At 46.7% G+C, this 13569-nt stretch overlaps 1 protein-coding gene across 2 annotated transcripts in view; it reads left to right on the top strand.

The window, feature by feature from the left end:
* The first annotated feature begins 704 nt into the window (after positions 1 to 704).
* Positions 705 to 13569, top strand: part of BFSP1 (beaded filament structural protein 1) — a 36923-nt gene continuing 24058 nt past the window's right edge. For both annotated transcript variants that reach the window (XM_035298403.3, XM_078371418.1), the window contains exons 1-2: positions 705 to 1137; positions 7273 to 7333. In XM_035298403.3, coding sequence (XP_035154294.1) covers positions 761 to 1137; positions 7273 to 7333 — 438 coding nt within the window. In that variant the 5' untranslated portion in view covers positions 705 to 760. The remainder of the gene's footprint in view (positions 1138 to 7272; positions 7334 to 13569) is intronic.

Raw genomic sequence — 13569 nt, 5'->3', positions numbered from 1 at the left:
AAGGGTGTCAAACTCCATCAGAGCATGGGTGAATTATAATAACATAATCGTGAATGTCTCCTAAGTTGTAGGCTCTTCACAAACAAGCACCGGTATTACTAACAAATTACTTGTGACAAACCTTACTACTTACAGAGACATGACATTTTATTTTGCATCCGTGGTTAAGAACCTCTGGCATAGGGAGCGGTCCTACATGTCATGTTATGATTATGAAAAAGAATTGCTGTATGGATAGCCAGGCACTTGGAAATAAAAAGACAAAAGAAATTGCTTAAGTAATCAGAAAAAAAAAAAAAAGCATTGTTAAAGAGTTCTATGTTGAGAGTTTTAATGAGAGGGGAGACAAGTGACAAGTCTTGGGCTCTTGAGCTAGTCCAAGTTTAAAGAGCTCGCCTGGGGATTCCTTCACAGTCCCCAGTGGAACCAGTCAAAAGAGCGTCATGCCTCCCGTGTCCCCTGACCCTCCATTCAATCAAAAGCAACAGGCCCGAACAATCAGGGAACAAAACCCTCATTGCCCAGTGTAACCTTCCAACCCCGGAGCTGTATGGGCCGCTAATCCGCCGCACAAAGCCAGCCGCTGCTCTTTTCTTCTTCCGCGCCCGGGCCCAGCGTGGCGCCCAACTGCTGATCGGCTCTGGAACGTCCCAGCAGCGCGCCGGGGGCCTCCGGTATTTATTTATCGGGCTGCGGGCTGCGCCGGGGGCCTCCTGGAGAGCCGGCTCCGCGCCGCCCGCGCGCCCGCGCCAGAGCAGCCATGTACCGGCGCAGCTATGTCTTCCAGAGCCGCAAGGAGCAGTACCAGCGCGCCGACGAGGCTTCGCGCACGGCGGAGCCCGAGCGCCCGACCGACGAGGCCTGGCCTGGGGCGACCAGCTTGGCGGCGCTGCAGGGGCTCGGCGAGCGCGTGGCCGCCCACGTCCAGCGGGCCCGAGCGCTCGAGCAGCGCCACGCCGGGCTCCGGCGGCAGCTGGACGCCTTCCAGCGCCTGGGCGAGCTGGCGGGGCCCGAGGACGCCCTCGCCCGCCAAGTCGATAGCAACCGCCAGCGCGCCCGGGACCTGGCGGCCGAGCGCGCCCGGCTGGAGCGCCAGGGCACCGAGGCACAGCGAGCGCTCGACGAGTTCCGGAGCAAGTAAGCGGCGGCCATCGGGGGAAACCGAGGCAGGGCGTGGGCCTCCCCGGCGGCGCGGGTCTGGGAGCACGCTGCCCCGTTAGCAGGGGTGGAGGGCCGTCTCCGGTCCCCTGGCGATCAATGACCTCATCCCTGCACACAGATGGCACTTTTCCTTAAGCTAACACTAGCTTCTATTTCGATGGCACGCCACAGCTTACACGAAGTTACACCATTTACTTTTCATATATTTTTAAATTTAGGTATAACTTACATGTTGTAAAATGCACAGCTTTTAAGTGCACAGTTCATTGAGTTCTGACAAATGTATATACCCGTGTTACCAGGAAAACAAGCGAGATACTTCCACTACCCCTGAAAGTTCCCTCCTCCCCTTTCCCAGTCAGTCCCCTTTGCCCCAGACCGGAGGCACCTGTTCTGATTTCTGTCACCGTAGATTGACTTTGCTTGTTCTACAATTCCACATAGAATCTAACGGGATGTACTCTGTTGTCTGGCTTCTTTTGCTCAGCACATTTGTTTTTTTTTTTTTTTTTTTTTGAGACGGAGTTTCGCTCTTGTTACCCAGGCTGGAGTGCAATGGCGCGATCTCGGCTCACCGCAACCTCCACCTCCTCAGCCTCCCGAGTAGCTGGGATTACAGGCATGCGCCACCGTGCCCAGCTAATTTTTTTGTACTTTTAGTAGAGACGGGGTTTCACCATGTTGACCAAGATAGTCTCGATCTCTTGACCTCGTGATCCACCCGCCTCGGCCTCCCAAAGTGCTGGGATTACAGGCTTGAGCCAGCACATTTGTTTTTGAGATGTATCAATGTTAATCCTTACAGACTTATCTGTACTGCCCCTGGTTTACAGATGAGGCAACTTAGGCTCAGAAAATGTGAGGATTTGAGGCAAGGCCCCTCAGCTCCCTCAGCTAGTGAATTGCTGTCCTGGGACTGGAATTTAGGTCCCGAGCATGCTAAGTCTAATTACCTTCATGGCATGGCAGCTGACACCTGGGAATTATGTTCAATACATGTCCTCTGGAGTCTCGCTACTCAAAGTGCAGTCCATGGACCAGCAGTATTGCCATCACCCGTCTAGAACTCCAGAATCAGAATCTGCATTTTAACAAGCTCCCCAAGTGATCTGCAATTTAAAAGTTAAACGTTGGCAGGTGCGGTGGCTCACACCTGTAATCTCAGCATTTTGGGAGGTCCAGAGATCAAGACCATCCTGGTCAACATGGTGAAACCCTGTCTCTACTAAAAGCACAAAAAATTAGCTGGGCATGGTGGCGCGTGCCTGTAATCCCAGCTACTCAGGAGGCTGAGGCAGGAGAATTGCCTGAACCCAGGAGGTGGAGGTTGTGGTGAGACGAGATGGCGCCATTGCACTTCAGCCTGGGTAACAAGAGCGAAACTCCGTCTCAAAAAAAAAAAAAAAAGAGAAGAGTAGAGGTTTTTTTTACTTGCATAAAAAGAATTTCGGTAGACACACAAAGACCCCCCCCCCCCCACACACACATGCACATGCCCCAGTGACACTGGCTACCTGAGGGGCATAAGTGAGTAGGAACTGGGCAACTGGGAGACAGAGGTGGAAAGGAGACTTTAACAGAGTATCTTTTTATATCTTAAAAAAATTATTTAACCATGGGCCGGGTGTGGTGGCTCCTGCCTATAATCCCAGGACTTTGGGAGGCTGAGGCAGGCAGATCACTTGAGGTCAGGAGTTCAAGATCAGTCTGGCCAACATTGTGAAACCGTATCTCTATTTCAAGAAATACAAAAATTAGCTGGGTGTGGTGGTGTGTGCCTGTAGTTCCAGCTACTTTGGAGGGCCAGGCTCTATCACGCGGGCGCGCGCACACACACACACACACACACACACACAAATATTTAACCATGTAAGATACTTATCCATTTAAAATTGCATAAATGAATTTTAAAATACAGATGTACCACCCCTACCCTGGGCCTCAAGTGGGGCCCAGAAACTTATATTTTTAATGAGTGTCGCTGGTCATTCCAGCCAGATTTGGAAACCCCTGGTGTAGGGTAGCCAGAGAATTTCTCCAAACCTGCTCTATGTTTGAGTTCCAGTTTCTGAATCTGAATCTTGGGTAGATTAGTCAATGTTGTGTTTGAACACATTTATCAAATCACATTTATTGATTCGATTCCTGTCAGCTCTTTTGTTTTGGGTTTTGATCTGTAGTAACAGACTTGGAGCTGGTAGAAGTGACCTGAAAATCCACCTGTTGTAGCACTTCATGGGGAAACTGAGCCTGGGAGAGGGCCTGTGGGTGGCAGAACTTGAACCTGGGTTTTCTCACCCTGGGCCTATGCTCTTTAGGGAACACTGTATCTTGAGAGAATCCATTCTTGGACTCCTGCAGTGTAAGGCCCAAAAATAGAACCTCATTCAGACGAAGCTCATGCTCTCCAAAGCAAAGGGGGAAAGTGCCCTGTGGTTCAGACATCCAGGGAAGTTGATGGGCCATCAGGATTCCCTGGATGGCCTTTGTGTTGGCATTAGACCATAGTCTACTGTACTTCGGCTGCCAAGCATGACATCCATGAGTCCTTGTTGAAGGAAAGGCCACGTTGGGTTTTCCTGGTCTTTTACTGATTGGCTCTGTGTTATATGCCCATCATGAAGCAGTTCCTTCAGGCTCTGTGATTTATTTAAAATTCATGTTAATTTATTCCTTCCCTTTGCCCCCTTGGAGAAGTTTTGACATTTGGATTTTGACATTTGGAAACTGAGCCTGGGAGAGGACCTGAGAGGATAGTGGGAACTGTAACTCATTATAGAAATCACACTCATCCACATCCATAGGCGCATACATCTACATCCACATCCACACCAAGTGTGAGTTGATGGCTAGCTAAAGCCAGGTGAAAATATGCAGAAAGGGGCTAGAATGTACAGCCTTAGTTCCATGCCAGCATTAGGCATAGTCTCTACCTGGCAGTTGAATAATTTTAAAATCAGGTCTTTAACAGGTCAAAGACTAAACAAAACACTAAATAAAACAAGAATGAAATAAAAACAAAACTACCAAAATGCAATGACAGGGTCAATTATCCAAATTGTTGATAACTAAAAATAATTTATGTGAAACAATCAGTTAATTGAAGCCAGTTTTTTCATTTTATGAATATACTTGTATAAACACATACATTATCATGAATTCTTTGTAGTGAAATCACTTCTCTTTAATACAATATCTAGGCTGTATTTACACATGAAAATTTCCCACAATATCGGGTTAATGTGTTGATCATCAAACATGTTTTTAAGCTGTGGAAACTCTTAGATGTTTCCAGTACGAAACAGCAATAAGAAAATTACATTTTATGAACAGTTTTATTCTCAAAGCTAATTATATATTTAAAAATAATTTCTGGCTCTGTTAGGGCAACACACAAAATAAACTACTAAATGTAACATTCTGATGTGAAATGTAAAACTTGTGCAAAGATGTTTAGTTTCCTAGATGGAACTCGGCTTCGCAGATGGTTTTAGATCTGGGAATGTATGCACACTGCACATCTTCATGATTGTTCTTCCTTGAGTTCAGGACTTTTCGTTCTGAGAACACAGTGGTGTGGTTTTCTAGCACTTTTCATGGTTGCAGAATACTTGACTTGAACCCATGGCATAGGCATGCAAGGGCACAGAAAACTATGCTTTGTGGGTTGGGTTTGGTGTTAATTAGGGTTGATTTCAACTATAAATGACATAAACTCCAAACTGACATTGGCCTGCTTCAGACCAATTAGGATGACAACTATAAAAAAGAAAACAAACAGAAAATAAGTGTTTGTTGGGATATGGAGAAATTCTGGATTGTTGATGGGACTATAAAATGGTACAGCTATTATGGAAAACAGTAAGGCAGTTCCTCAAAAAATTAAAAAATAGAATTACCATATGATGTAACAATTCCATTTCTGCGCATATACCCAAAATAACTGAAAGAGGGTCTTGAAGAGATACTTGTACACCCATGTGCATAACAGCATTGTCCACAATAGCTAAAATGTAGAAGCAACTCAAGTGTCCACTGACAAAGTAATAAACAAAATGTGGCATATACATGGAATATTGTACACGCTTAAAAAGGAAGGAAATTCTGACATATGCTACAATATGGTTGAAACTTGAAGGCATTATGCTAAGTGAAATAAGCCAGTTACAAAAAGAAAAATATTGTATGATTCCACTTACATAAGGTAGTTGGACTTGTCAAACTCATACAGAAAGTACAATGGTGGTTACCAGGGCCGAGGAGGGAGAGAATGGGGAGTTAGTATTTAATGGGTATGGAGTTTCAGCTTTGCAAGGTGAGGAGTTACAGAGATGGATGTTGGTGGTGATTTCACAAGATTATAAATGTATTTACTATCACAAACTGTATACTTAAAATGGTTAAGATGGTAAATTTTATGTTATGCATATTTTGCCACCCCCCCCACCCCGAAAAAAAACAGAAAAAGTGATATTGGCTTATCTAAAATGTTTCTCGCTTGTGTAAGGAACGGATAAGCAATTTAGATGATGCTCTACAGTATTTGGGACACAGAAGGTTCTGTGTGGCCTTCAGGAAGGCAGCATCCATGTTTCCGGCTGCAGGATGGAGGGAGGGTTGGAAAATCAGAAGCAAAGAGCACACAGACACCACTGCTTACTAAAGGTACCTGAATGCTGCCACGGAGACTTATGCTTCCATCCCATTGGTCAGGACTTAGTCACATGGCCACACCTGGCTGCAAGGAATGCTGGAAAATGTAGTCTCTCTTCTAGGCAATCTTGCACTTGCCAAACATCAAGGGCTCTAACTACTGAAGAAGATGAGAATGGGTGTTTGGGGATTACCTTACAGGGAACAAGGGGAGGGGTCATTTAGGAAGGAATCTTCTCTCTTCAGGGTTAAAATTCCCCTAGAGGGAAACCTTCATTCCAACCAAAATGATTTTTGAAGTCTCTGCTTTTCCAATCCCCATCATTTTCTAGAAGTCCAGAAAGAAATCAACTAGAAGAAAAAAAAAAATACACCTGATCCTAGTATCTGTTGCTTTCTTAATCTTGTAAATGTTTAAATTGGGGGAGTTTGTTGCTCTATTCAGACAATATAGTGTGGTTATCAAAGCAGTTTTTGGTGTCTAACTCAAGTTTCTGTCCTGACTCCACCCTTCTCTTAGTTTGGAGTCCACCAGAATCCAAGCCTAAGACAGGGAGTTGAGGGCAAGCAGCTTCTTTGGAACATGATCTCAGGGAGCATCAGTACGGGAGTGAAGAGATGAGACAGGAGGGGAAGACAGCCAGTGCTGAGTGCATTAGCAAGCAAGTTCCCATCACGGGCAACTGGAGCTCCACCTGCTGGGAATAGAAGCTGCCTCAGTAATCCCAGCTGAGCAGAGAAGGAGCTGGGGTACTTATGTGCCAACTTGCCTCCTTCAGAGTTTGGGGGCTGCTCCCAGGGGCCTGACTCCCTGGCATGTCCAGCCTGCCCCACCCACCTGCCCAGAGGAGGCCGTCGCTGTGTGGGAATATGCTTCTGGGAGGAGGGGGAAGTGCTGGGAGCATCTGCCAGAATTTCCTCATCTTTAACGCAGCACTAACAACGACTGCTTTCTTCTAGGGTGTTGTAAGGATTAAATGCCGTAATCCAGAAAAATAGACATGTTATGTGTGTCAGCAAATAAAATGGTATAGGAAATCCAAGTACGGTCAGGTTAACGGTGGTGTAGATTGTACAGGGCAGTCTCCTATTTCTGCCACTGCTGCACTTGGGTTAGAGATAGGCCAGAATATAATTCCCTTATCCTCGGGGTGTCTGGGAATAAGGCTGTAGGGGCTGTTTGGGCCTTCAGGCTGGGAGACTCCTATTCCACTGACTGCCCCTGGTTACCCCATGCAGTGTGCAAAGTTACCACTTTCTGCACACACCAAAATGTGAAAAGCATTGGGAGGCAGTCAGCTAGAAAATGCAGCATTCCATAGCTACTACTTTAAAATTAATACCCTCTCTTTAGAGAAGAGGGCATCGTACCCAGGTTGAATTTAATGCTGATTATGTGATCCATACCTACCAAGGCGTGGTAACCACCCAACTCTCACTTATGTGTCCAATTTGCAGGTATGAAAATGAGTGTGAGTGTCAACTGCTGCTAAAAGAAATGCTTGAGCGGCTGAACAAGGTGAGTGGATGCATCACTGGGTTTTGTAGCTTAATCGCAGGGTTGAACCGAATGGCGGAAAGGCATGTTTCACATGCTTCTTCTCTGTGTTGCTTTAGCGGTCACTACTTCTTTTGCAGTTGCTCTTTCCTGACTTCTTAATTTCAACTGAGTCTTTGTGAGTGAACTCACACACCTAAACACACACCCCCCTCGCATGAGGGAAACACAGACTTATGAAGCTTGTTGGCTATGCTAGGCTGGCAAAAGCTGCCAGCATCACAATGACAAGCTGCTATTTTACCTGTCAGAGGTACTGATCCCCAACACCAAATTTAGGAATGATCTTGCATTGGGAAGTGGTTATTTGGACACGGTGATATCTCTGTCCTGTTGGCTAAGAGTTTCGAGATTGCTGCTCCACAGGAGAAGTCTCAAGAGAACAGAGGAAGAAATTTCAACTTTTTTTAGAACTCCCATTTATACATGACCAACAGCCCCAGGGGAGGTGCCAGGGTTCATAGCCACTTGACCTTCCTGCAGGGTTGTGTGGAGTTGTTCTTTGCAGAACAGGGGTAATTTCCTTCTTGGGATTCTCCATCATCATTCTAACTAACTGATTGCGTTTTCTGCTTTTGCCAGGAGAATCTCACCACCAAAAAGCAGAATGATTCTGGACCACCAGGGTGGGTCAGAACCAGGGATGGCAGATAACTTTAAGCCTGGCCCTTTTCTGATCATTTCTGAGCTCGAATGTCAGAGTGGAATGACCCATGGAGACTATTTCGTGGAAGGGCTGCTTAATTAGGTCACATGTCTGCCCTTCCCTGCCCCTTCCATGCCTACAACTCATCAAAATTGCTGACAAAGCCACAGACTCTTCCCTGTCATGCCTAGGTATGCTTTAGGCTTCTTTGCCACGTGGAACTCCAGGCAGCTACTTTGGACAGTCAGGGTTAGTGCCGGATGTCTGCCATCCCTTTGCTTTGTCCGGCCTTTGCTGTCTAGGATTACTCTGCTGATTGAGGGGAAAATCAGAAGTAGAATCTGGGGAAACCCAGTTTTGCTTTGTCTGTGTTAACTGTCTGTGTTATCTGCGTGTGAGCACGCATTGTGTGTTCAAACCAGGACAGTGTGCAAAAGAGGGTGCTGCCCATAATTACACAGGTCAGTCAATGCAGACTGGGACTGTCTCAAGCCAGCTAGTGGGACACATGGGCAGCCTAGGTAAAACAGAGAGATGGCAGTAAGAATGCGCTTCAGTAAGGATCCGAAGACACAGACTCAATAGTGGGTGGAGAACGACAGCCTCCAGCCTGTCGGACATCTGAGCTGGGAGTTGGGCCTTGTTAATATCCGACATCACCTTGCTATTCTACTGGCACCTGTAGCTTGTCCCCATTCTTGTGTTGGGTGGCAACCTCGGGCTGCCAGTCACTCAGGCCCTCCCAGACCCTGTCCCCAACACTTCCACATGGTACTTTGTGAGCATCTGTCATCCCTGCATGAGGGGCTTTCTCTTCATTTGTCACTCACGCAGTGTCATCCTAGGTACTCTTCAAAGAAAGGGGAGAAAGATTGGGGTTTCTCTTTTACCCGTGATGGAAAATAACAGTGAATTCAAAAAAACAAGCTTAAACTTTCTCTTGTTTTCCTCTTTTTACAAAAGCAATACATATTCTCAATAGAAAAAATAAGGCAACATAACGAGAAATAAGGAAAAGGCATCACATAGTCCACCTTCATAGATATCGTGACATAGAATGCGGACATTTGAAGTATCAGCCCCATAAGAATATGATGAAGGTTCTGGGGGAAGATGCTACCAGGGACATGGGCGTGGCCAGCACAGGGAATTGGCATGACTGGCTCCTAGGTCCAGGTAAGACAGTACAGCTCACAGTGAGCTGCACAGCCCCAAAGAGGAGTGTAGTTTGGGACGAGGAACCCCAGCTACTGCTGAGCATCTGTGAGACTGTAGGCCAATTGCCTCGTCCCTCTGAGCCTTGGCTTCTTCCCCTGTGAAATGGAACCACAATATTCCTCACCCACCACAGGAGTGAAAGTCAACCTGACTGGTGAGAACTAAATGATGTAATAATGTGTATGACTTGCCTGTCACCTGGTGGTGCTCAATCCCTGGTCACTGTCGTTATTACAGAGCACTTGATGCGACAGACAGGAGCTTGATTTTCTCCACAGTGTGGGTGCAGAACCCTGGTGAAATGGGAGGTGACTTTAGAAAGTGCATGGAGGAGTGCTATTTAATTGTTGTGAATTTTTTATGGCTACCTGTTGTTTACAGTGGGTGACATAAAATGTTCCTTTCCAAGTAAATCTAGGTAAAAATGAGTACATTTAAAGAAAAAGACAGAGTGAATAAGATGTAGGTGGTTCTTGGCCAGTAGTAGAAATCACGAACACAGCAGGCAGATGCGGGGAGCCGCGGAGGGCCTTGTGTGAGCCTGTGGCGGCCTCAGAACAGCCTGTGGTTTTTGGTGGGGCAGGTTTTATCCTCAGAAATGACCTAGTCCAAATCCTTCTCTGGGCCAGTGAGGACATTCACCCTTGGTGAGGTTAAATGACTTCAGAGCCTCGCAGCTCAGCCGTGGTAAGGGTAGACAGGAGTTGGGGTCTTTTGTGTTTGTGGTTCATTCTCTACCTCTGAAGAATAGTCAGGGAATCACTTGGAGGCCAGACACAAAGCCAGAGACTTCTCAGCTATAGCTGGCCCCATGGACCTTGATGTTGGTGTCCTGTCCACATGCCCTGGGCCACCCCGATGGTCACTCAGACATGCTGAACACGATGATAATTGCCTGCATCTCTCGGGCTCTGGGAACAAGCATGGCCCACATAAGGACAGTCCAGAAACACTGGGCATTGACACCCCAGGAACAACCCTCAGTTGCTGTGGACAGGGGTAGGTGGATAAGTTCCCCACCCCTCATAGCAATTGTTCAGAGCCGTGTTCCGCATCGTCCCTTAGACGGTCCCCAGCAGGACTGAGCTGTCTACCATGGCAACCTGCTCATCACACTCCTTCACTGATTTTGTTCCCTTCCCTGGCTCACTGCCCTCCCCTACCTGTGCTTCCTGGGATAGCCTCCCAAATAAGCAACAGGTACCCAGTCTTTGCCTTGGGGTCCACTTCTGGAGAACCCAGATAGTCCCTCAAGGGCAGGGCCAGGAGAACAGTGGACCCTTTTGTTCTGTGTCTGCTGAGATCATCAGATGACATGAAAGACACTGAAATTTACATTGTGTCAGCTGGTCGTGTGAGTGATTTTGGCCTCCGGATCTTTGGCTGTTTTCTTACATCAGATAAACTGGTCTTAGCTCTCCACTCAGTCTCAGCGCCCATTTCTGTTGGCCTCACTTGTGCAAGGAATGCATCCCTGGGTGCCGCCATGGCACATCACTGACCCAGTCTTTGCATCCTACTTGGAAGATGTCGCAGTGTATGTGAAAGGACGGATGGCCCCTGCTTTCACAAAACCACCGTGCATCTCTTCATGCTGCCTGTGTAATCAAGCCTCCAGAAAGAGCTCCTGTAGTTTTATCAGCCAGATTACACTTGGAAGTGAAATAAACTCCTAAACACGTTACCCACAACCTATGGCCAAAGTTATTCAACTTCTCAGCCTTTTGATGTAGTAGGAATTGCAGACGACTTTAAAACATTCAGGTTTGCTAGAACTCACAGTCACCAAATATAGACATATGAGGTTACTGGTCTGCTATGATGCCTGATTTGCTTATCTAGGAAACTGTCAGCAGCAGACTTTAAAATCTCCCTCTCCTTTCTTCTTTAAAAATCCCCAGAATTTTAAAATGATGTGACTTCTAGTCAAATGCTTTTGCTTAAAAACAAGTTAAAAAATATTTAAAGGCTGACGTGTGCTTTTTCATGTAATTCATTTGTCTCTTAAACGTGCCTGTGGAAAGCAGCAAGATGCCAGGGAGTGTAGGGGAGTGCGGGCATGAAGCCCTATCTTCAGGGCTATGCCTTCGTATGCCCAAGAATTCCTCTGAGCCCAGAAATGAACTTCCAGAGAAGAGGAGGAGAGAAAACTGGGAAGGAAGAGGAGGAGGCTGGGGGTGGAGAGGCAAGGGGAGCAGAGGAAGAGTCAGGATGAATGCAAAGGGAGAGAGAGCAGAGTTGGGGAAACTAAGGCAGAGGCAAGAGAGAGGGTGGTGAGATGTAGAACTTGCCCAGTGCCCTCCTTCAGGCCAGCATTAGCACCTGGAAGAACAACCTGAATACCAGATAACTAGAAATCTTAATGACCTTTAATACCCATTCTGTAGCAGTTGGGTTTTTGCTGGAGTTCTGGGATCCCTGTGAATAGGTCAGCAAGGCTGTTTTTTTCCCCCTTTTTAATCTCAGCCATTTGAGTTAAAAGGACTGATTTTTCTATAATGCTCCAAATTCTACTTATTTTTCCAGCTCCTTTCTAAACACATGGCTGTAAATAGTCTACATTAGTGGTTCTAAAACTTCAGTGTGCATCAGTGTTACCTGGGGTGAGGTGGAGCCACGTTAAAACCCAGACTCCTGGGCCCCAGCCCTAGAAATCCGAAGCCAGTAGGTCTGGCACCTGCTGGAGTATTTGCATTTTGGATCCGTTCCCAGGTGTTGTGATCCAGGGACCACACTTTGAGAACGACTGGTCTAGATTTAGGACATAGACAATATCAGGGCTGGAATGTTTTGCAAAATTAGACTATTGACCCATAATCTCAATTCAGAAAAATCTAGATGATTCTGCTGGTGAAGCTTTTGAAAATTCAGCTGACAACATCCACAGCCTAATAAAAACACAGCGTCTACACATTTCTGAGTTCTGGTGCAAACAAAAGAAAACACTTCCAAAACAAATTTTCCTCAATATATCAGCAGCTGTACATTCCAGTGGCCCCTATTCACCTTTGGGGGTTTTGGGGTCAGCTTATCAGGTGATTATCTTCAAAGCAGGACAGTGTGCTTGCAAAAAAATCTGCTTAATCCCTATATTAAGAAAAAATACTGACCTTTTACTATCACTATGAGCAGTTTTAAAGATTTAACTGATGGGACCCAGTGCTGGTGGTTTTGGCATGATCTAAGAGGGAGGTGGGGAAGAATGACAGGCGCCTGGAAGGATTGAGTCAGGGCTCAGCACTCAGCTCTTGGCTAGTAGAGAGAAGCCCATGGCAGCGTCCAGCCCTGTTGTCTTCCACTAACTTCCATTCAAGAGCTCAGTGACGTACTGCATCAGTCTGGCCTCAGCCCTGCATCTCTGGAGGGAGGCTCTGGACCTCAAGGTGCATTTGGCAGAGCCCTTACATTGCATGGAGTTGCTTGAAGGGTCTCTGAGGGAAGAGGGCAGCTGGGCATGGTGGCCTCTTGGCTTTGCTTCAATGTACTGGCTTCCATGGACTGCTTTGTTCAAAGGACGGCACATGTTAGAGGACCAGTGGACTAACAAAAGTTAGTGACCCCTAGGGTCCCCTCTATTTCTAAAATTTGGAATGTTTGATTTCTTATAAATAACCACACAAAGGGTTTTTGAAGCCCTATTTCCTGTCCTTCAGCTTCGTGGCTCAATCGTGGATGCATTTTGGTAAGAACGATTGAGAATTCTGTGTCCCACCCCATCTTCAGCAGTCTTTTTATTTTATTTTATTTTTTATTTTTCCCCTTTTGAAAGGTCAGAACCTTAGCAGTCTTAAAAGGGGTGGAGGGAAGACAGAACATCCACCCAATACCTCTGCACCTCAGGCCCAGATTTAGCCAGGCCTCTCTGAGGGTGTGGTCCTGTCCCCGGGGCTGAGAATCACTCCACGGGGAACCACTGCCTCTGAAGGGAATAGGGATGCATCCCCAACACTGTGAGTTTCCTTCCCATCATGTGGTCCAGCTGTCAGGCAAGATGGTGGTCAAGTGGCCGGTATTGGCCAATCACAGCTCTCCTGGTGGAGGGATGCAGGATGAACTGATTCAGAGCTGGGTCACTCTGAGGACAAAGAGTCTCCTGCTACGTAGATCCCTGGGACTGCCCTGGTTTCCGTTTTTCCTGAGGTCTGGCTGGTTTTTTGTATTTTACAAATTACCTAGGGTCTTTGTGGTTCCTCCACCCTTTTCTGTTGCTGGAAAGATTCAGGCTTCCTTTTCCACCATTTCTCTAATGAAAGGGCTTCACCAGGCTTGTGAAATACTTCTGGGTAATTCAGAAGGCCAGGCACCAGGATCTCCAAGGGGGCTCACTTCCCCT

The sequence above is a fragment of the Callithrix jacchus genome, chromosome 5 (assembly GCF_049354715.1).
Source record: "Callithrix jacchus isolate 240 chromosome 5, calJac240_pri, whole genome shotgun sequence".
NCBI classification, from domain to species: Eukaryota; Metazoa; Chordata; class Mammalia; order Primates; family Cebidae; genus Callithrix; species Callithrix jacchus.
Note: the sequence above shows the minus strand (reverse complement) of the source record. Positions and strands in the feature narration are given on the sequence as shown.